General features: G+C 45.3%; 1 protein-coding gene across 1 annotated transcript in view; it reads left to right on the forward strand.

Annotated features, from left to right (window-relative positions):
• Window positions 1–22,144, forward strand: part of GAP43 (growth associated protein 43) — a 57,487-nt gene that overhangs the window by 13,202 nt on the left and 22,141 nt on the right. Inside the window, exon 2 of the mRNA XM_030471453.1 lies at window positions 14,898–15,525. Coding sequence (XP_030327313.1) covers window positions 14,898–15,525 — 628 coding nt within the window. The remainder of the gene's footprint in view (window positions 1–14,897; window positions 15,526–22,144) is intronic.

Genomic DNA, 22,144 nt, shown 5'->3' on the forward strand with positions numbered 1-22,144 from the left:
AGCTTGAGAAATGCAAATGGTTGGTTTCCTTTATTTGTCAGTTGCTTTGTGCTTGTGGGATTGCTTCTGCCTACAGGATTCCATGGCAGTTTCTCCTGAGGAAGGGCTGAGGTGGAGTGTTGAGGGAGCAAGCAGGGCTATGGGTACCACAGGTCCTCTGTCCTGAGCTTGGTGGTGTTCTCATGAAGTTTAGGCTCTTGGTTGCTGCCTTGAAGGATGTCCAGGTGGGGAGGTTGTGTATGGGCGAGGCAGTCTGTCTGGAACATAAACTCCAGACCAGGATGGGCTTAATAAAGACATCAGGGCCTTTAGATTGGGCTTAATAGGGAGCTTGAGAAGAGGCAAGAACTTGGGTGATACACAGTCATACACCAGAGGTTTCTCCCTTGTCTGAATACACTGTTGTTATTGTGAAGACTATGAATGTCTGTATTGCCTTCCTCGAATCTGTTGTGCCTGAGATGGGTCACAGTTTTCTGGCCAGGCATAGGTGGGAGTTTTTCCCACCATTGCTACATATGTTGGCTGCTGATGATCTGGTACGTTGCCTCCTACGCCTCTGTGTCCATGAATTACCTCCAGAAAACAGTTTACTACTCCCAGGGGGGGCACAAAGCAGTCTAATATGCTCAAGGGAGAGTTTTTCTTAGCAGAGATTGAAGTGGAAATACAGAAATCCCAGTACAGAAATTCAGAATTCTTGGGGAGAAAAAAAGCAAGTCATTGGCACTCTGTAAGCCTGGAAGAAGAGTTGTGCCTCTGTCCTTTGTCCTGAGATGTCCCAGCATGGAATGACACTGTAAACCCACCAAATCTAATTGTTAGTTATGACTTGAAGCCTTGTGAGGACCTTCTGCTGAGATTGCCCTCCATGACAGCTTAATAGACCTTCCTCCTGCTCCTTTGGAGTTGAACCTCTGGCTGTTTAATGCAGAGTTGATGGTCAAGGTGGAGTGATCCAGAGAGATAATTCATGGAGGCAGTATAGATAGCCAAAAGAGAAGGTCCTGTTGGCGGGTCTGGAGGAAGGACACTGTCCCTCCGCCAGTTAAGAATGGAAGTGGAGAGGCTATCAGGGTAAGGAAGAAAGAGATCTCATTGCAAAGCGAAGGTGCGATCAAACCTGATGCATGTTTGGTAGTGGAAATGTAGGTCTTGTGTTAGCATTTGTGATGGTGTAGTCTCTACTGCTCCCAAATCAGGTGGGGTTTCAACCTACCCCTAGGCAGCCCCTGCTTCTGGCTTTGTTACGGAATAAGTGTACACTGCCACAGCACAGGGCTAGCTTTCTTGTGTTTATCTTCTGTGGGTCCGACTTTTCCCTGCAGAGAGCAAAATGTGCTCCTTGTTCCTCTGCCTCCTCATTTCCATCTCCTCCCTTCAGTTCCATCTTTCACATATGATTCATTGCATCTCAGTTTCACACAGTATCATCGATGCTGGTATCCCCAACCTGTAATTTTTCAACTTCTCTCTTGGATACTTGCCTCTCAGCTTTTCCTGCCGTCAGGTGCAGCAGACGACAGAGTATGCTGAGTACCTCTGAGGGTACCATACAGAGCGATTCTGCTGCTTGGGAATTTGTGTGTGAGCAGCACAGAGGTGCCTGGAGAAGCTAATCAGAATTGGAGATGGGCACAGTGTTTAAAAAGCACAAGTTTCAAGTACTGTGGTGTAAACAGGAGGTCAGTTTGGTGCCAGTGGCAGTGGAGCAGCACTCAGTTATACGGAGCACAGCAAAGTGCTGAACAGGGTTTCTGTCATTCCTCTGCTCCACTTTTACCAATGCCCTGTGCTTCTGCCCTGCAGCACCCCTGCCATCCCAGCTCTGACGGCGAAGGGTAGCCACTGAGTTGCTTGAAAACTACGCGAGGATATAACTGATCCTTTGAACAAAGTAGTTCTCTGTTCAGTAGCTTTTTGTACATATTAAATGATTAAATCTTTAGGGGGCTTTTCCCTGGTGCAGTAATTGTGCACTCATTAAATTGCCAGATAAGACATACTTTCTATTAATTTATTTTTTCCTAAGAAAAACATTTCGTTTTCCACTGATAATCTTGCCTCGCCTAATTCAAGGATGGCCAACTTGTGGCTTTGAAGCCACAGGCAGGTACTGAGTGATTGAAGCGTGACTCCCACAAGGGAGGAACATCATATTATAGACAGCACGCTGCTGATATTGGGACTACTTTTTCATCAGTATTCCCATGTGGGAGGAAGATTTCAGGGGTAAAAGCTGAATTATCCCACATTACTGGTCTAGAGGAAGGTGTCCTTGCCCATGGCAGGGGGTTGGAACTAGATGAGCTTTAAGGTCCCTTCCAACCCAAACCATTCTATGATACAATGATTTTATAAACTAGATTTAGGCTTCAGCTAAACATGTGGTAGTATATGTGTGAAAAAGACCACAGAGAAATGATGTTAGAAGGAAGTTATTAAGGCTGCTAAGTCAAGTATCAAACAACTAGCCAATGTTGGAAATGCTGTTGCCTGTGCAACCTCAGCATGATCTCCTCTAGTCAATGTGTTTCCATACGCTTCTAATAAAAGGAACACATCCGATTTTTCTTCCCAGGGATTCCTACTTCATTTAGGCCACAGAATGGACAGTGTTCACTTAATGAGCAGTTGTTCAATATTTTGTTCTCTCATAATAAGTCAGCGTGTGACCCCATGGATTCACTCAATAAATACGATTCAAACTCTGCTCTGAAATCAGAAATGCTCATTTTCTCCTGGGCTTTTTGTCATTCTGAGCACATCCCTAACACTACTTAGTAAATCTTTGCAACACCCATGTGGAGATGAGTGTTTTTACTCATCAGAGTATTCTCAGGTATTACTAAGGCAAGTGAAGCACAAAGAGGGGGTTTGGTCAGCAGGACTCCCTAATTTTATGTGCCGAATTTGAGGAAGAGAGGACCTGACTTTTATGAGTAGTTTTTTTATATTCATTTGCACATATCTGAAAACATTTCCCATTACTGTCAGCTGCAGCTCTGAGTGCTCAGCACTGCTCCAAATCAGACTCGAGGTGTCTGAAGCCAGCTACTCAGAGATGTAGAACATACCACTGGAAATCACGCTGTGAAAAGTATGGGCCGGGATAACAAAGGAATTTGGCAGTAAAGGTAGGGCAGTGCTGTAGGGCAGCTGTCTGTCAGCTGAGATCCTCTGTCCTCCTTCACCAAGCCTCTGTCTCCTGCATTTTAACTTTCCAACTGCGAAAAATTGGAGCAAGATTTTAATGTAATCCCTTTATACCCCGGAGTTTCCTAAGCTTCAAATACCCAGGTTTCCTACTAACACTTTAAGTCTTCTTTAAGCTCTTTTGTTTTACTCTTCAGCACATGTTTACAAGCCTAGTTCCAAACAGTGGCAGGGTGGTATCAAAAAATTTACAGAACTGTCCTAACAAATAAGATTTTTAGAGGCAGGAGCCTAGCAGCATTTTCCAAAGAGCTTTCGTGCCTAATTCACACTGGTTTCAATAGGATTAAGGCAAGTAGGCGTTTGTCAAGATCCCACCATTCGTTCCTAAAACCTGGCCCTTTAATTCTTCTTTCAATCAAGTTTTATGTTGAGCCACTAAAGCTGAGGCATAGGAATGTATACTGAAGTGTTAATAATTCAAGAGTGTTTGTAAAGGGCTGTGAGGATACAATCTAGAAAGCAGGCATCTTGGGGGAATGTGTTATATTTTCTTCAGGCTTTAAAATAATTGCTTCTGCAACCAAAGCAAAATACAGGTGGAAACCTTTTTCCTCTGCTTTGCACTGAGATCAAAATGTTAGTTACCTGAAAGCCCCAATAGGTGCTCCAATTCTACACTGAGTATTCTCAGGTATTACTAAGGCTTAGGCAGATCTGAAAACCTTGAGTTAGTGACTGAATTCAAAGAGCACAGAAAGTGTCTGTGGATTCATAACTCATTCTTTCTGGAAGGGATCAAATGAGTCCTGTTGAATTTCATCTGTTTGAAAATATTCTGTGTCTAGGCTTCATTTCTGATTTCATTTCAGCAGGATTTAGTGAATTGGTTATGCAAACTAACTTAAGGCAATGGATTTCTTGCAAATTACTCACTCCACTGTGTTTATATGTGTGTGTGTTTGTGACATGCAGTTTGTGATAGTTACACGAGATGATTTCCTCTCTCTGGGAAGAAGGAAAAAAAAGAGTTACTAAAAAAAGAAAAGAAAAAGAAATCCACACTCCTGGGCTAAAATTTTAGATAGTTCTAGAATCTGTAGTTCTAAAATCATTCACTGTAATGGAATTTGCATGATTTGTGTCTGTTTTGGTGGCTGAGGGACCAGTTCATCTGAAAAGTAGAGTACAATAATGACATAACCTGGCCACATAATATAGGTATTTGCATACCATAATCTTTGCTTCATTTGAGCAGACCTACAATTCACTTAACTCCAACTATGCGTCTTATAAAGGACTCAGTATTGTTATTGTAAATGGGTCAATAAATTGGACTGGCAAGTGCTGTGACTTCCTGAAGAAGCACGAATGATGTCTTTCTGCGAAGAAATAGCTCTGTATTTTAGATGGTGCTAGGAGAAAGCAAGCTGGTTCCTGTGGTATCTGAACTGCTTTTCCTCTGTAAACCAGCGTGCTGCCTGTGCTTTTCCTCGTGTTCGGCACACTCCCATTGTCTCGAGTCCTGTTGCTTGTTTCATTGCTTCCTTTCCCAGCACCACAAGGGAGATATACCCCAAGGATGTAGAAATAATAATGGTTGTCATCATCATAAATCCTCATACATTTGGCTCTTCCTTCATCGGGAAGCTCACCATTAGGAGCCCAGATGGAAACTCTTGGGGGACCTCTGAAAAGGGCTTGAGATCCTTCCACTCCATCTTTCTCATCCCAGCCTGCTCCAGCTACCCAACTTTTTGACAACCCCAGATAACTCTTAAATGTGCTGAATAGCATTTGGGGAATGCTGACAGGAAATGGAGCAGACTCAGGGCTCTGTTCAACAATCCCTGTGGATTGCTGTCAGACACTCGGCCATCCCCAAGTTCCCCTCGTCTTTCTTTTCTTCTTTGTTTCCCCTAAGTGCTTAGCTATTTTCAGCACCATCTATGTTCGTGGCTGCAGCTTTTCCTACTGCCTTTGGGAGTGTGATCCGCACATTGATTTATTTTTAGCTATATTGCTAATTATTATTTTTGTGAGTATAGTGTTTCATTATTCATTAAAGCTGGGGAGACGTTTTAGTCATTTCTCTGTAGAGCAAATGTAAATTCTGTAACCAAAGTAAGATCTCGAAGTAGAGCTTAAGAGAGCTAGGAAGAGTCATCTGGCAAGGAAGGATGGTATGAGAGCTATTGATATATGAAGGAGTGTTACTAAGAAAGCAGAAACAGGCTGTTCTCAAGATATAAGATATAAGGAAGAAGTTCTTTACTGTGAGGGTGGTGAGGTGCTGGCACAGGGTGCCCAGAGAAGTGATAAATGCTCCATCCCTGGCAGTGTTCAAGGCCAGGTTGGACAGAGCCTTGGGTGCCATAGTCTAGTGTGAGGCATCCCTGCCCCTGGCAAGGAGTTGGAACTGGATGAGCTTAAGGTCCTTTCCAACCCAAACCATTCTATGGTTCTATGATTCAACATGGACAAGATGCAGATGGCTGGCTGAAAGTCTGGCAAAAACTCTTCAGTTCACCAAAGGAATCAACTGCCAGAGAAACCCAGAGAATCAGCTTTGGGGGAAATGTCCAAAGACTGGGTAAAAAGCAGTGCTCTTGCAGGGTTCGTTAAAGATGGAGGGAATCAGCGCTCCTGCAGTGCACAGGGAGAGCGTGGAGGACCCTGGAGATTTGCTTTTCAGTAGGTGACAAAGCTGTGCTGTCTGAACTGGCCCTTAGTAACAGGAGAGGAAACACTGCACACTGCCTGGTGTTAGGTCATCTGTGCATACTTCCCAGTGCTTTCTGCCTGGCTTTGCATGGCATCCTGAGGGAAGAAGGTTCCTATTCCAGAGACTCACAAATCCTTCTTAGGATGAAACCCCTCTTTCCATATCACATCTGCAGCAGGGCATAAGGAAGTGGCAGGAGCTTTGTGCGCCCTGCCTGCCCACCCATTCCCTCATCCTCACCAGGGATCCCTTTTCCCTCGACTTCTCTGCCAGGAGGATTGGTGAGTAAAGCCCTCCACAGGGCTGTACTCAAGTACAGTCTGGTTGCGCTGCAGATGCACCACACACAGAGTGATCTAAACTGTGTGCCTGCGGAAAAAGCATTACAATGTGCAGTGCTTTGAGGCTCCTGCCATGCTTCCTGACTGAAGAACGGGAAAAAGACTTTGTGACCAAGATGTTTGAAGCTTATTGAAGCTCCTTTTTAATAACAACTTAAAGATGGGAAGCCCAGGGACTGGAAAAGTGGAAAGAAAGAACAACTTTCCTACAGCAGGAAGCTTAGGAGAAGCTGTGGGTGACTACTTCAATGTGGCTGTGATATACTAGCCCTTATAAATGGCGAATCCAAACACTTGTGGCTTTTTTTCCCTAGCACATCTATTCAACATGTTCTTTTTGGCTGGAGGTCTAACACTAACTTAACAGTGCCCACAAAGGGTCTATCGCAGCATGCACTGAAGGCTTGCCTCCCCCCTCCTGCTTCTTCAATAGGTCTGTATGCAGCAGAGGAGCAAAGTAGGAAACAAAATGGCTCGAAGCCACATGTGCATTTCCCATAGCTCGATGCCAGTCTCTAGAATAAGTGATTAAGCCCTGAGGCTACTGGGTCTCGTGTTCAGCTGCCTGTGGCCCCAGAGGATCTTTCCAATCAAAGCCATGTCTGTGCTTTGGTGACAGCCCCTACCTGAAGGATGGGAGAGGGGTATGGCACAGGAGTGACAGCTGCAATCACAGCCCTGATTCATCAGTTTTATGGTGCTTGAAAAGTACTGAAGTTATACAAACAGGGGATGGTCTCAGGCAGCCAAGCCCAGGTTCTTGGGTGAAAGAAGCTGTGTCATACAGGTCTTCTCTGGAGAGCTTCTCAGGTTCTGATAGACACTTATGCCTCTCCTTATGACACTTATGCTAGCACTGCCAGCCCAGTGCTCATGGAAATGACAGCTAGGGTGGTGCAGCGAGGTGGCATGGGCCAGAGAGGGCACTGCCAGCACCACTTTCAGCTGTGGCACAGTCAGTCATGCAGATCTGCTCCAGCAGACCCTGCTCGGCTGTTTAGCTGCCTGTTTTCTCTTGGTATTTCCCACTGTCACATTCTTCGGATGCGGATCAGTAATTTTCTCTCTCGTTTGCGCTCTCTCTGTATCGCATCTTTGCTTTTGTGCCTTGTATTTATTTGCCTCTCTTCCATTTAATGCCTTGGCTTTGCACGGGTTTTACCTCTCTCCCTGCCTTTGGTTCCTTTCTTCCTCCCTCTTCTCTGCTCTCATTCCTTTCCCTCTCTGCTTTGAGCTCTGTCTTCTCCCTTCCTTAGCCTCACAGCTTACCAGACCTCACAGTGCCTCTTCTTGCCACCCTGGGTTTCAGCCCCACACCTCCCCTCTCCTTTCCACCCCTGCAGTGGCAAAGCCTGGGGCTGTTCTGAGTGGGGAAGGTCACTGCTGCAATAGCAAAGCACACTTTCTAAGCAGGTTCCCAAGACACTGGGAATTAGCGGCTTGTTTTCCCTAATTACTGGGGATGTTTGTTTGACTTCAACGAACTTGCAAATGCTTTCTCAGAAGATAATTGCCCCCATTTCCAGTGACAGAAACTAAAATAATAGTAGTAGTAATAATAATAATAATAGTAATAATAGAACAAATACAGCCCTGAGCTTACCATCAGGCAGTGAGGGAGTTACTTGATGCTTAGCTTTCTCATCACTAGGTTGAGAGATTTCATGGCGTTGGCAGTTGCTACCAGAAGGAGGTACCAGAAGAGATTCAAGGTTAACAGGCAGGTTAAAAAGGAGGTTCAGAGACTGGATGGACTTGGGGCTTGAGCCTGTCATTGTTATCCTGCTGGCTGCAAAAACCTGGGCAAACAAGCAAGGAGCACAAGCAGATACTGAGCTAGTGGCAGGGCCTCAGTCTAATTGCCCATGGACTGATGGTTCCAGCACAAAATTCCTCATAATTCCTAGGTGCAACGGGGAAAGATCAAGGTAACCTCAGAGACCAGCGGTGGAAGGGCTTGTAGAATCCTTGCCTGCAGTTTACTCTGGCTGGGGAGAAGTAGGGATATTTCCCATCAGCAGAGCTGGGTGCAGCCCTGTGTTCCCATGGAGGGAATGGGACAGGAGCTGCAGGACACAAGATGCTGCTTCTTGTGGAAGTGGCTCCAGAAACCTTGCATAAGCCTGGGCTCTGGGGAGGTTCTACTGCACCAGATCTCAGGGAAGCAAGTCTGGCCCTTGGCTGCAGCTAGAGCAGAAACAAATGTGTCCAGCCCTCATGGGGACATGTTATTAACCTCTGGAGCCACCAGAGGTATATAACAATTCCTTGAAAATCTCTGTGGAGTCCAAAACTAAGCAAGCAAGAAACTAAAGAGAGTGAGAAACAAAAGGAGGAGAGGGAGAGAGATTGATAATTCAGGGTTTCATTACCTGCCCATGCTCAGCAGACCATGGCATTCAGACTATGAAGGTGTTTAAGATACTTCACATAGCATCAAACTGCCCAAACTGCCCCAAACAGGACCACACAAACCACACAATTTGAGCCTAGATAAACCTTCTCTTCAGTCCAGTGATATCCAGGCTTGTGTTTCTGTCTCAGCCCATCTGCAGCAGAAACCATGTGTTTTTTGAGTGAGCTTTTCTAATCAAAGCTTAGTTCAGTGGAAATTTTTCACCTGGTCCCTTTGCTGGATTTCTTCAACACGGTCTATTTTTGGGAGTGGATGTACACTGTCAGCTTGGATACCTTCCTGCTTCATTTCCAGGCTTTGGTCCCTTGATGTGAACGCCTGCTGGCTGGCTCCTTCTGGAGTGACACAACTATTTCCCTCCATAACGGAGACTAGGCACAACTGACAGCACCGTATGCGCCACAATCCAACCTGAAGCAAAAGTATGGATGCTGATTGTGCCAAACACCCAAGGCCTTCAACACAGTCCACACAGACCTTGTGCACTCAAGTGCCCTCACACACTTGGGCCATACCCCAAGGGCCACACATGCCCTTGACGTTAACTATAAAAGCATACTGCAACCCAATCCTGTCTCTGAGACTTTGGGTGCTTTGAACTGAGAGATGAGGGGTTGGAACTGGATGATCTTAAGGTCCTTTCTAACCCAAACCATTCTAGGTTTCTATGCAAAGGCAGCACAGGGAGTACTGAGTGGGTTTCTCCATTTAACCACTGGAGCTTCAGGGTGTAGAAGGCACCCTGGTTGATCATCAGCTTAACAGAAACATGGTGACAAATAGAAAGGAGGGTCACAAAGCAGGTGAGGAGAATATAATGGATTTATTGAGAATGCATCCTGAAAATATGTAAATAGGTCTAGATTAGATTATTTTCTACCTCTCTTCTCAGTCATTGTATGCAAGTGAATAAAATCCATCCATCTGCCTGACCATCATTAGCTGATTCCATTCCAGGCACCATAAAATGGAGGGGAAATTTCCTACATGTGAGAGGATCTTCGAGAGGAAAGGGTGGAAACTCCATTATTACAGGATTTGAAACTGGAAAGCTGAAACCCTGCTGGTTATACCCTGGGGAACCATTGTGCACAAGCCTTCAGAGGGTTGAATTAACCTTTTTTCTCTCAAGGGTGTTTTATCCACTATCACCATACTCATCCTGGGAGGAAAAAAGGAACTCTGTTTGTTTCCTCGCCTCGCAGACAGGTTGTGCGGAGAAATGCCATCCTCCAGCCAGGTGTCTTCACACCATTTATCTGGGTTACAAAAAGCTGTTCTCTGTGCTAAATCGCTTCCTCACTTCGCAAGGCGTGAAAGCCTTTTCTCTCTCTCATGTGTCCATGCTTTACTCCTTCTGGGGAGACAGCTGGTCTAGTTTTCTTTGATGCATTCTGCTCCTTAAACGCTGTCTCTGAGACAAATCGGGTCACGTCGAGCCAGGCCCACAAAGGCATCAAGGTGACTCAATCCTGTGAATCCAATGGGAGTCAGGTGCCTACATTTCTTTGTGACCTTGAGTAACATCAGTAGGAACATGCATTTTGCTCTAGTCAAGGTTAGAGTATGGGCTGAGATGCACCTTAACCCCACAAGTACCACAAGTTGATTCAGCAATACTTCACCTAGCTAACTGAAGGAAAGGTTTCCATACCTTAATGCAGGTGTCATGAGAAAGGAATGACTTTAGGTCCCTATATCTTTGCATGGAGAACACAGGTTGGTGCTTTTATCAATAGTTGGATATCATGTTTTCCTTGTGTTATGAAGCGGCTTATTGATAACTGTCACTGGTTCTATGGATGTCAAGGCACTGGCCAATACTAATGCATCCTCTGGTAAAAGCTGTGTAAATCCTAAATCTGGACTTGTGGCACGCAGGTTTCGGAATACCAGGAGACAGCAACGTGAATGGAAGGGCTCTGGGATTTAGTGTCACGTTAAAGAGGAGCTCCTAGATAAGGACAGAAAGGAGATGGGTATCAGTGATGACTGAGTGTATAGCAGCCTGATCCTAGGATGAACGTTAAGGAGGTTGATACATGCTATATGTTAGCAGGCAGAGAAACACCAGGAAAGGGGGAGCTATAGAAAAGGGCAGAGGAGACAGTATGATATTGAAAGACCTTTTAATGGAACAGTCAGTTCTTTATTGATCTCTCCATCCCAGCATCCAACATACAAACCTATGTGACTATTTTTCCAAGGATGGGCAATGAGGTGCACCATGAGAGACAAGTAGGCAAACAACAAGCAAAGACCAAGCAATCAGTCCCCTTCCTTCTTGCTCTTTGCCTGTGTGTGGCTGCAAAGAAATGGAATATCTGGAAAACATCTAGTTTCTTCATTTCCCCTTCCCTAATGTACCAGCATGTGGGATGTTTAGAAAGGCCTGAAGGTTATAGTAACACTTCATTCTTTGCCATATTTTGACCCCTCTGTAAGCTGTGGGTTTGGAGATGGAAGGTGGGAAGGTTGCCAGAGATTAGAAGTCCTCTTGGGGTCATGGCTTCATGCCATTTCCATGTTCCTGGTACCTAAAAACTGACCTCTGCCTATAGATGTTAATGTTATATCTCCTGCTCTCCACCATGTGACAGCAAGGAAAGTCTCACAGGAACTGTCTGCCTGGGAAGGCATGTCCTAGAAACCTGGAGGTGTGGCAGGCAAGCAGATGGAGATGGTGAGAGGATCATCCCTCTAGGACTGGAAAGATGCTGTGGGCTGTGTAGATAGAGACATCAAAACTTAGCAGCGTGTTCATAAAGGCAAAGCTTTGCACACTGGCTTCAATGGGAATGGTCCTGACTATGTATGTCCTTTTATACGTCCACAGAGCTATGTGTCCACCCACCTCAGTAATTTCAACTCTTCTGCCATGGAAGAATCTATGACTTCTTCCACACTAAATGAAACAGAGGACTTTTGCTCTGTGTAAAATGACAGTACATTGCATGCACACTCACGATATCATGAATATGTCAATACTAATGACTAGCATGAGTTTACTTTACAGATAAATGTGTAAATGAAGGGGGTGTGTGATGGAATACTAGTATATAAAACTTAATCTTGCCATATCTGATTCCTGGCTGGGAACCCTAGTTTCTGTACAAACACTAGTAATAATTGTCACTTTATTCCAGCCACAATACTCCAGCCAAGATGTCATACACGCATGGCAGATAGATAAGACAGGCAGATTTCTTGTTTTCCACTGAGATGTTTTTGAATACACCCTGACAGAGCTGGTTCACCCTTTTAGCTTTCCAAGGAAGATAAATTGCTTTCTAGGAGCTTCACTACATAGAGGTTATTTTTGAGCAGCTTCCTTAATTAAGGCTTATCTAATTTGTGCATAATCCACAGATGAAGAGCCTTTGTCTTTTTTTTTTGTGTGAGCAGAAGTTTCCCTCTGAACAATCTGTTTCTCACCCAACCCATTGTTATACAACATGACACACATACTGTATGGATACCGTGTCCTACCCCAGAAGTAGCTGCAGGCCAGTAGCCTGAAATAAGTCATTTCAAATGCTTCAGCGAGGAAGGACTGAATAGAAACGGGATTGCTGAGGGCCACAGTTGGCACAGACAAACTATTAGTACATTTCTTTCATCCATGATCTTAAACTCCACCTCTGCCCCAGCTTCGTATTTCTTGTCTTTTACATCTGAAATTATGCTGAAAGCACCCTGTTGGAAATACATTTTGCAGTTGCAAACCTTGTGATCTGGCAAGGACTCAAACTGATGTCATCCCAACTGGGATAAGAGGACCATGATGTCATCGGAACAGCAAAGGAGCCTTTTAAGCTCTGTAATGCAGTAGGTGTGGGTGAGAGGTTTCAGTCTGGCCTCTCTGGAGAGAAATGCTCTCCCATTCCCTGACAGGTACAGGTCTCTGCAAGTTCAGCTGTCAGAATAGCAGGATGCTTTCTTCTTGCTGTGCTTCTTGCTGTGCCCAGGCCTCCTGCTAGCAGTGGGAAGCAGATAAACCTCAGGGCTTCGTAGCCCAGGTACCAGGTAGCTCCTCTGGAGGCAGAGAGGCATGAATTCAACACTTTATAATAGCTTCCCTGGTTGGCACAGGAGATATGTGGGATTTGAGAGGTGCAAGGCCAGTGGCAAGACAGATCTCCCTTCGAGTCAATGGTTTTCATCTTTACCCAGGAATTACCAGTTTTGTCACATTCACTAATGGTTTTGAAGGAGCTGGCATATGAGACTGGACCTTTAGGGTCTTGCAGTCGTGTCTAAACTGTCTTTCCAGTCTCCCAGTCCTGCTGCTGTTTGAAATTGGCTACAGTCCTTAGGGATAGACAGTCAAAGCTAGGGCATCTAAGTGTCACTCTCAGGAAGTACCTAGTCTATCTCCACATTGCTATGGCTACAGTGCAATGCAGCACACTCAAGCTTTCCTTAAACCAGCTAGTCCAGGTATTAGTAGTTATGTTGCCACAGCAACACAGAACTTACTGCAAGCTGCAAAACTCACTTAAGGAGCAGGATGGATGAGCCTGTGCAGAACTGCACTCCCCTGGCTGGATCACAGCTCTTCTGTGAACATGCTGGTTTAAAGGTACTTCCAGATCCTCTTGTACTGAAATAGGCTGGAAAGCGTGCCCCAGATGCTGAATGATACAGTGCAGAGTTAGCTGTGTAAGCAAAAGATGTACGTGAAGGGTTACAGCATGCTAACATCTGCATTGTCTTTACACATAACCATCACCTGCTCTCTGACAAGCCGAGATGAACATGACAGCCCACTTTGCGTACCACTTCACTTAATACACTTGGGGAAGTGTAGACATACCTGCTCCTCTGTGCCCCTGCGATAGGTACAGCAACCATTTTGTCCCTGGGCATGGCGAGGAGCATGAAAACTCCTTGTGCTGAATTCTGTGTACTAATTTCAGTTGCATATTCGTTCACAGGCTTTTTCACTCACCCTCTACATAAGCATCCCGGTACCCGGTCTCGCTCCCAGACTTACCTCCTGCTCTATCCAGACCCATCCCCACCCCTGCAGCTCTTTACCGTGATGATTTGGGACTGCTTGTTCCTGGCCCTTTCCCCAGATGGCACCTCTCAGTTGCAATGGCCAAAGGAGTGGTTTCCTCTTTCCACCCAGCAGTAAATCCTTGCTATCTTTCTCAGCCACCTCTACTCTTTCTTTTGTGACCTGAGCCAGTGTTGGAAACCAGGTGCAGACAGCAAAGAGGCCAGTGGTTCTGCTTCCGAGTATCTCCTTTGAATGCTTCCCAATGGGAATATTAGTAGAACAGTGTCCTTCTGTCAATATGCAGCTGATCTCTTGCTTGCCCAAGGGCTGCTAAATTATTGGGGTGGAGCATAGTATGTCCTTTAGATTCAGTGGGGGTTTGCAAGCTGAGAATTAAATACCTGCATCAGACCAGCATGAGGAACAGGCTCTGCTTTGGTCCCATTTAAGACTCTAATGCATGGCTTATGTTTAAAAAACATGGAGAATGCCTGTCCTTTGTTGCAAGGCTGAATTCCCCCCAATAGAGAAATAATAATCATCTGCTGAGATTGGGGCCGCTGATATCCATCTGCCTATTACTCCTTCATTGAAACCATGAGTGGGGAGAAAGTGCTTGGAGTGCTTGCAGGCAGGGCGTTTGTGAGGAGTATATGCTGTGAATGTGTGTGTATGTCTGACAGCATCTGCTGTGGTGGGGCGGGCAGCAATACTCGTCTCTGTTGGCAACCCTGAGCCAAAAAGCTATAAAGGACAAAACACTTGGTGTCATTAGAGTCACACACCTGCGAAACAAGGTGTCATTAAAGAGAAACAAAGAATCGAAGGCAAAGGTGGATTTGGAAGGACTGTGGGAATTCCCCTTGGGAGAGTGTTTTGTAAATGAGTAGGGGATAAAAAATCAGCGTATTTCAAAATGGATGGGAAAATAAATCATGGGGATAGAGACAACGCAGCTGGTACAAGCCTTTCCACACAGCCAAGGTGCTCTCAGCATTGCTGGCAGAGATGATGAGGTGCTTTGAATTCCTCTTACAACCCCCCTGTGTCTGTCCATCCCTAGGATGAAATTAGAGCCACTTGGCTTCAAACCCAGACCAAATGGAAAGGCTGCTTTGAAACATGTCACTGGGTAGCAGAAGGGAAGGTGGGACATTCCTGATTGATAAAACCAGAGCCTGGGCTGCGCCTGGAGAAACCTTAACTCATCTCCCTGTTTTCTCCTCTGCTCTCCTCCCTTGTTCTTCTTCAAAGGTTGAAAAAAATGAGGACGGGGACCAAAAGATCGAGCAAGATGGCATCAAACCAGAAGATAAAGCTCATAAGGCAGCCACCAAAATCCAGGCCAGCTTCCGCGGACACATAACAAGGAAAAAGCTCAAGGGGGAGAAGAAGGGAGATGCCCCGGCATCCGAGACTGATGCTGCTGACAAGAAGGAGGAAGGCCCTGCCGGTGGAGCGGCCGAAAACAAAGAGACCGAGGCTCCCACTGCCACAGAAGCTGCCACTGCTGACAGTGCCCAGCTGGAGGAGGGCAGCAAAGACAGCAGCGCGCCAGCGGAGGAGAAAAAAGGGGATGGAGCCGCCGACACGGGCTCAGAGCAGCCAGCCCCGCAGGCTGCCACTCCTGCTGCCTCCTCCGAGGAGAAGCCCGCTGCTGCCGCTGCCGAAACGGAAAGTGCCACTAAAGCTTCCACTGATAACTCGCCGTCCTTGAAGGCTGACGAAGCCCAAGACAAAGAGGAGCCTAAACAAGCCGACGTGCCTGCTGCTGACACCACTGCCACCACCACCACCCCTGCTGCAGAGGATGCTACTGCCAAGGCAACAGCGCAACCCCAAATGGAGACAGTGGAGAGCAGCCAAACCGAAGAGAAGACAGGTGAGTGAATGCCTCGCTAGGGAATGGGGCTCTCCACAAATGGATACCTCCCTTGGTCTCTTGGGGATGCCTCTGAGGTTGGCCAGCAAGAGACCGAGGGTTAAGGGAATCCCTTTGCTGGGCTTTAGAGGTGGAGGGTTGCATGTTCTTCTTAACACCCTCTTCCCTGCTTCCTGGTATCTTTTAGAAACACTGCTTCTCCTCTCAAGGCTGCTATTCCTCTAGATGGAGGATCTATCCAGCTCTTTTTTTCCATGGTGGCCAGAGAGTGTCAGGGAGGCTTGGAGGAGCCTGGGAATGTTCTCCAAGCTCTTCATATGCTAAAGAGGACGATGAACCTTCCCAGTCACACTAGCACAGACAGCTGCAGTGGGGCAACAAAACAAGCCAAGGTGGTACCTGCTCACTGGGGGCTGCCAACTTGAGCTGAGAATCTCACAAGATAGTTCTCATACTGCAAGAGGCCATTTAGTCTTCATGGGATGGTCAAGAAGGGTCTTTTTCCCATCTTCTTGTGAATGGAGGAGATTCCTGGCAAACCACATCTTAGTCAAGAACATGTTGTTATCAGCATTGCTTATAATTCCATCCACACAAATACTTCTAGCCTCTGTACTTGAAGTAGCCCATTACAGCTGTAGTTGCATGAAGCTTTTAGACCTGTCAGCTGGGTCAGACCCTCATGGTAAGAGGATAAGGTAGGAAAAGGGAAGATTAAAAGCTCTGACAGCTCAGTGAGTGAGGACAGAAGAGAACATTGAGTGCAAACAGTCACTCTAGGAGATGTTTTCAATTCTTTGCTCTTGACTGCAACACTGCTTAACTAGTTCCCCTGGGAAGAGGTGAAAAGTTTTGAGAGGCAAAAGTGAACATTTTTGACAGAGGCATAGTGTTTACAGACCAGAAAGAGCTGGTTTGGAATTGTGATACTGAGCTGGGCAGAAAATGCATCACACACTTGAGGATACTTTAGCTCTTGTTCTTTACCTTCCTTACATTATCAAAGAAAGACAATGTAAACAACATAATAACATCAGAGGTTGGCACCACATGCGCAGAGGCAGTGTCAGGCATAACTGGCCTCCACATTCATGAGACATTCAGTTGTACAGGACATTCTTGAATTCATTAGCTTGGGGTAAAAGTGGGACATATCACCTTGATATTCGTAAACAGCCTGATGTAAATGTTACAGAGCCTTAGCATCCAATCTTGCACTTCCTGGTGTTTCTCCCTCATTTCATTTGGTCCACCACTTTTTTTCCACGAATGACAATTCCCACTCTCTAAGCTTCGTAGCTAATTTGGGACTTCAGGCGACTCTGTTCCTGCTCAACAAAATGGACAGATAGGAAAGAACAGGTATCCGAAAAGAGACAAGTACTAGGAAAGCAGCTCATGCAGAACATGTATGATTTAATATATGGACAAAGGGAGCAGCCTTCAAGAGCATGAGCCTGAACTGAAGGTACACACCAACAGTTACTGGTTTTACCTCCCGTCATGTCAACATTTCTAGAGATAAGCTTTGAAGCTGCATTGTCCAAGTTGGCTTTTTGCTGTCCAGGTCTCCAGCCCTTTGTCCCTTCTTTGTACGATGAATTGAGTGGCAAAATAAATGGCATGTGATTTGTGAAATCTAATTTGGCATGTTGCATGCTGTACTTGCATTGTTTCTATACTTGGGCAAAGGTATAAACATTGATGGCAAAAATAGGACAGAGTGAATCAGTGCTTTGGGGTTCTCTGTGAACAGGATAATGAGGGATAATTAACTCTTATTTCAGACTTGGGATGCCTTATTCCTAAACAGGAATAGTGATTCTGCTTTGAATTAACATTCTATTTTTATTCAGGTTAATGTGCTCTAATGGATAGAGGTAGGAAATTCATAGTAGCAGCCTATTTCATTTGCTTAATGTTACCTCGTTTGAGTCACCAGTCATCCAAGAATGGTTTATTTCTATGCAGTACTCTAAATTATTTGCAGGTATTTTCCCCATGCTCTCGTTGGCTTTAACATCATCTGAAGTGGCCGTCCATTCATAGCCACATCATTTGAAGTGGCTCTTTAAACGCATGATTTCATATGCATTTGCACATGATACTGTTACTTATGTCAATATCTGGCCAACAGAGTTAAGTTGCAAAATCTACAATCAAATATGTATTTTAATATTAGTTTTCAGTGATTGTTTGAGGGTTCAAGACCCATATGTGCATCTCTTTACACTTATTCAATATGCATGCAGGAATACTCAAGCTTACCAATGTTTGCAGAAAGCAAACATGGCAAGTGTGTGGCCACAGCCAAACTGATAGTCTCTTTAAAATGTTAATGAATATAGATTTTTTTTTCCTATTCCAGTATGATATCAGCCTTCCAATCGCAAACTCAAACAGCTGGGTAAGTGTCCCCAGAGCCATCCAAGAAAGGAATGCAAAAAAGATTAAACAGGCCTTCTCATCCATCTGAGGATGCTGGGTTGTGTTCTGCAACACACTTTATAGCACAATGTCCATAATAATAAGAAGCTGCTTTCTCTTTAGAGAGTATCTCACAAAAGAGCATCACCACAGTATAGAAGTTCCCAAAGAGAGGAAATATTTCCTGACAGAAAGCCTCTCTTGTCTTTTTCCGATGTTAATCCTGTTGCTCCCTCTCATCTCTTTAAATGTCCCTGTTTCTCTTTTGGTACTTATCTTCCCATAGACTTAAAGACATTTGCCATGTCTTGACCCTTCTCCCAGTCAAAACGCAGCACTGGTGGTTGCTGGCATGACCACAGTGGTCATTCACAGAAGAAGGAAGGCTACCAAACATCTGCCACTCCAGTAGTCCTCCAGCCTGGGGACAGATCCTCTTTCAGCTCCATCAGTCCCCTTGACTTTCAAAGGTCACCTCTTATCGTTCCTGTGATCGAAGACTGGCACAGTAGTATGCGGTGTCAGGCTGCCAAAAATAAATCAAATTGGCTCCCATCCAGTGTCATGGGTTGGCTGATTGCCATGGCATGCTTGGCTGCTACACCCGTGAGGCGTGCTGGCCCTGCTACTTGTGTGCAGTGCTATTCGTCTGCCTTGCATTTACTATAATGGTTCTATCGTATTAGCCATGGGTATCTTTGGTGCAAACACAAGCAAAAGGGCATTTCATTTCTATCCAGAAGAGATTCTTGCCTTCATCTAAGGGTGGGACAAAAAGGACAGGAAGAAGGGAAAGGAATAACTAACCAGATAGAGAAGTGCTTGATTTTTAATGCTCAATACTTAAGGTTTATGGGGTGAGGTTGGTTGATTCTTCATACCAGTTGCTAATTCCCCTGACAGCCCCCAGCTCTCCTGGCTGTTCAGTTCCACATACTCTAGCTGTCTGTCGGGAATGACTTAGGAAATGGCTTCAAACCATTGTCCTGTATCCAGTATTAGTTGATCTGGAACCTCAGGTATTCCCAGTTACACAGTAGGGCAGATTCTAAGCCATCCTCAATGTATAAAGAAGTAGATAGAAAAAGTAGATGGATTCCAACTGTAATTCCAAATGGATAAGGCATGAAATGAGTCAGTGAGCTTTGTTCAGTGGCAATGAGGGATTGATGTAAGAAGGAAAATCTCTTAGTTCTTTTCACATCTTTTGGGTGACTTATGCCAAAAAAGTGTTCTTTTATCTGAGCATCCTCGCCAAGACTTAGGTTTGTAGGCTTTCTTGTTATGATCCAGCTGTTGCCTCTTTGGTCTTGGTATTCTGCTCAGAGAGGCTCCTTTAGATGCCAACCTGCTCAACAGGACAAAATTCAAATGTGGCAGGAGGGAATTTATACGTTACATATGGATGAGGAGGTGAGATTTATTCCAATCTAGACTGCATTGGCTTAAATCCGGAGAGTCTCCATCAAAGTTACTGTAAAGAGTCTACATTAGTGTGGCTTTGAAGTGAGATTGGCGTCGAGCACAGCAGACTATAGAAGAAGATGGGGTACTCTGTGCCTTACGGGCAGGAGAGGAGGTGAATGTCACACCATGTTAGATTCTCTTTGTACTTTCGCAGGTTATCGAGTCTCACCTCCAAATTTGGCTAGCTCTCACATCAAAAGCACTCTCAGATTGTCAGGTAAGAATACAACAAAGCCCAAAAAATGTGAAAGAGTAAATTGTGCCTAAGGAAACAAATGGATCTTCTTTTGTTGGGAAATGAGGAATGCTTTCTCCCACTTGATGAAATAGCTTTACAATGGAGCAGTTTCACAGATGAAATGAAAAATCAGCCAGATGACAATTGCTCTGCATGTAAGCGGGCCAGCAGTTCCCCCAGGGCCCTGTACCTTGCAAGCGAGGAGCACTGGGAGGCACCATCTTCTCTTTGCTTCCTCAGAGGGAGCAAGTCCCTGTGGATCCTTTTTCATGGCTTAGAGTTGAATCAGCTCTTTGTTTTCAGTTCAATCAGCCTATTGATGGAAGGACAATACTTGCTGCACCTAGGGAGCACTGGCTATATAAAGATTTGGAAAGGGAGACTGTCTATTGTCAGGTACCAACCAGACGGTACAGCCTGCACTCTGCGAGAGGACTACAGTTGTGTAAGTGGAATTTTAGCCTTGGCCCATGGGTAGCTGGCATGAGGCAGAACATCCTCACTGCCATCCCTGTTTCATGAGAGCTTATCTCTGCTGCTACACCTGGCAGCTGAGGAAAGCGATGCAAATACAGTACTCTTCCCACGACTGCCCCAGAGGGAACAACTCTAAGCAAGCATGCCAGCATTTTGTTGTCTGTTGTACTACTCCAGCAACAAAGTAAGACTATGAATGCGATTTAGGTTACCTGCAATGTGCTGAAAGGTGTCAAAGTGTGTGCTTAGTCCTCAGTTGCTCTGAAATTTTTAGTCTTTGCATTGTGTCTACATGGGAATAGAAGCCTCGTGTCTGAGTCCAAGTGTTTTATATCCAAAGACCATTGTGACTAGCAACTCACCTAGGTAAGGTAAACTTATCAGTTTACCTTACAAGCATCAGCCAGGTTGTACTGGGCTTTGAGCAACCTGGTCTGGTGGAAGATGTCCCTGCCTATGGCAGGGGGGTTGGAACCATGTCTTTAAGGTCCCTTCCAACCCAAACCACTTTATGATTCTACAGGCATAAGCACTGCATATGTATTTCACAGTCTGCTTTGCAGGTGCAAATACCATGTGAGGGGCAGGGTGAGCAAAGTGGAACGTCACAATGTTCCAGAGAATATTAAACCTACACACTACCTGCTACAGGTGCAGGATCTCTTCCTCTCTTGCAGTGAAATACTGTCTCTGGCCTCATGCGTGCCTCAGGACTGCTGTTTTCTAATGAGATGCAGTTTGCCCCATGTAGTTGGGAACTGCACTAGTGGGCTAGTGGTGGAGCATAACCTGGCCTCTTTTGATGAACTCTTAGGTGGCACTAAGCATATTTACCAGTGATTTTTACTGGCTCTGGAAAAGGCCTTTTGAGGAGAGCAGGTTAACCACTGTTTTGCACCAAGGAGGTGCCAGTTCTTTTGGGGCTTCAGTAAGAAACGCATGGACACTCAAGGCTGGTTAACTGGTTGATTTTGTGAAGGATGGAAATTATAGGAGAGGTGACAGCAATCTTTCATCCCTTCTGATGCTAGGAACCACGGCTGCTGCAGTATTGACCAAGCCCCTCTTCGTTGACCATGGCACCCTGCACAGGGTTCCTGTTGATGGGGAGGTTGGTAGGCCTCGCTCTTCTTCACATTTTCATATTATTCTTCCAGCTGCACAAGGCTTTTGGTCTTGAACCTATACAATAACAGATATACCAGAGCTCACTGAGAGCATTACGCTCTGACACATCTCCATAGCAGGGAGCTCTCACAAGCAGTACATATGGGTGTTGTTTAAGGCCATGCATACTAATGTCATGGTATGTGTTCATGTTGTGCTGTGGTCGCTAATGCAACAGATGGCTCTCTACATCCAAGACTGATGGTTAAACTCCACCTAGATTTTGCTCAAGATCACTGTCTCCTTGTCATAATGTTTTCCATAGTGGCCCACTACAAGTGCGCTTGGATCATCTTCAGAAAATGCTCCCAAATCCACACATGGGAGGAAGGATTTCTGCATTAAATGATAACCAAATCTTCTGCTGAGAAGGGCTCACATAGCAGACCAGGGGACAGAATAGACAGACAATGAAATCTAAGTGGCAGCTGTTTGCTGTAGCTGTGCTCTTCACCACCACCAGTGTCATCTCTTTACACTAGGATCAAGTAGGCTGAACTTTTCAGGTAGATATAAGCTTGCAGAGTATCAGCTGGGATTTACAGCTCCAAAGAGCAGTTCTTTAAAGGTAGCAGTGCTGACTCTCTGGTACAGATGACTGCCATGTGCAGAGGGAAGGGATTGAGAAAGTTCACCAGGTCAGCACAATCAGATTAGTTAGACATTCCTCAAGAGCTGTATAATAGGTGCATTAATACTGGATTATCAGCGGCAGTGCAGTGATCACTTCCAATCTCTGCGGCAACTCCATGGACTCTGGCAAGGTGAAGTTGTACTCCCAAGGGTCCATGCAAATAACTGGTAGAGGAACATGGAAATTGCCAATCCAGGTCAGGCCTAACA

This window comes from Strigops habroptila, chromosome 2 (genome assembly GCF_004027225.2).
Source record: "Strigops habroptila isolate Jane chromosome 2, bStrHab1.2.pri, whole genome shotgun sequence".
Lineage (NCBI taxonomy): Eukaryota > Metazoa > Chordata > Aves > Psittaciformes > Psittacidae > Strigops > Strigops habroptila.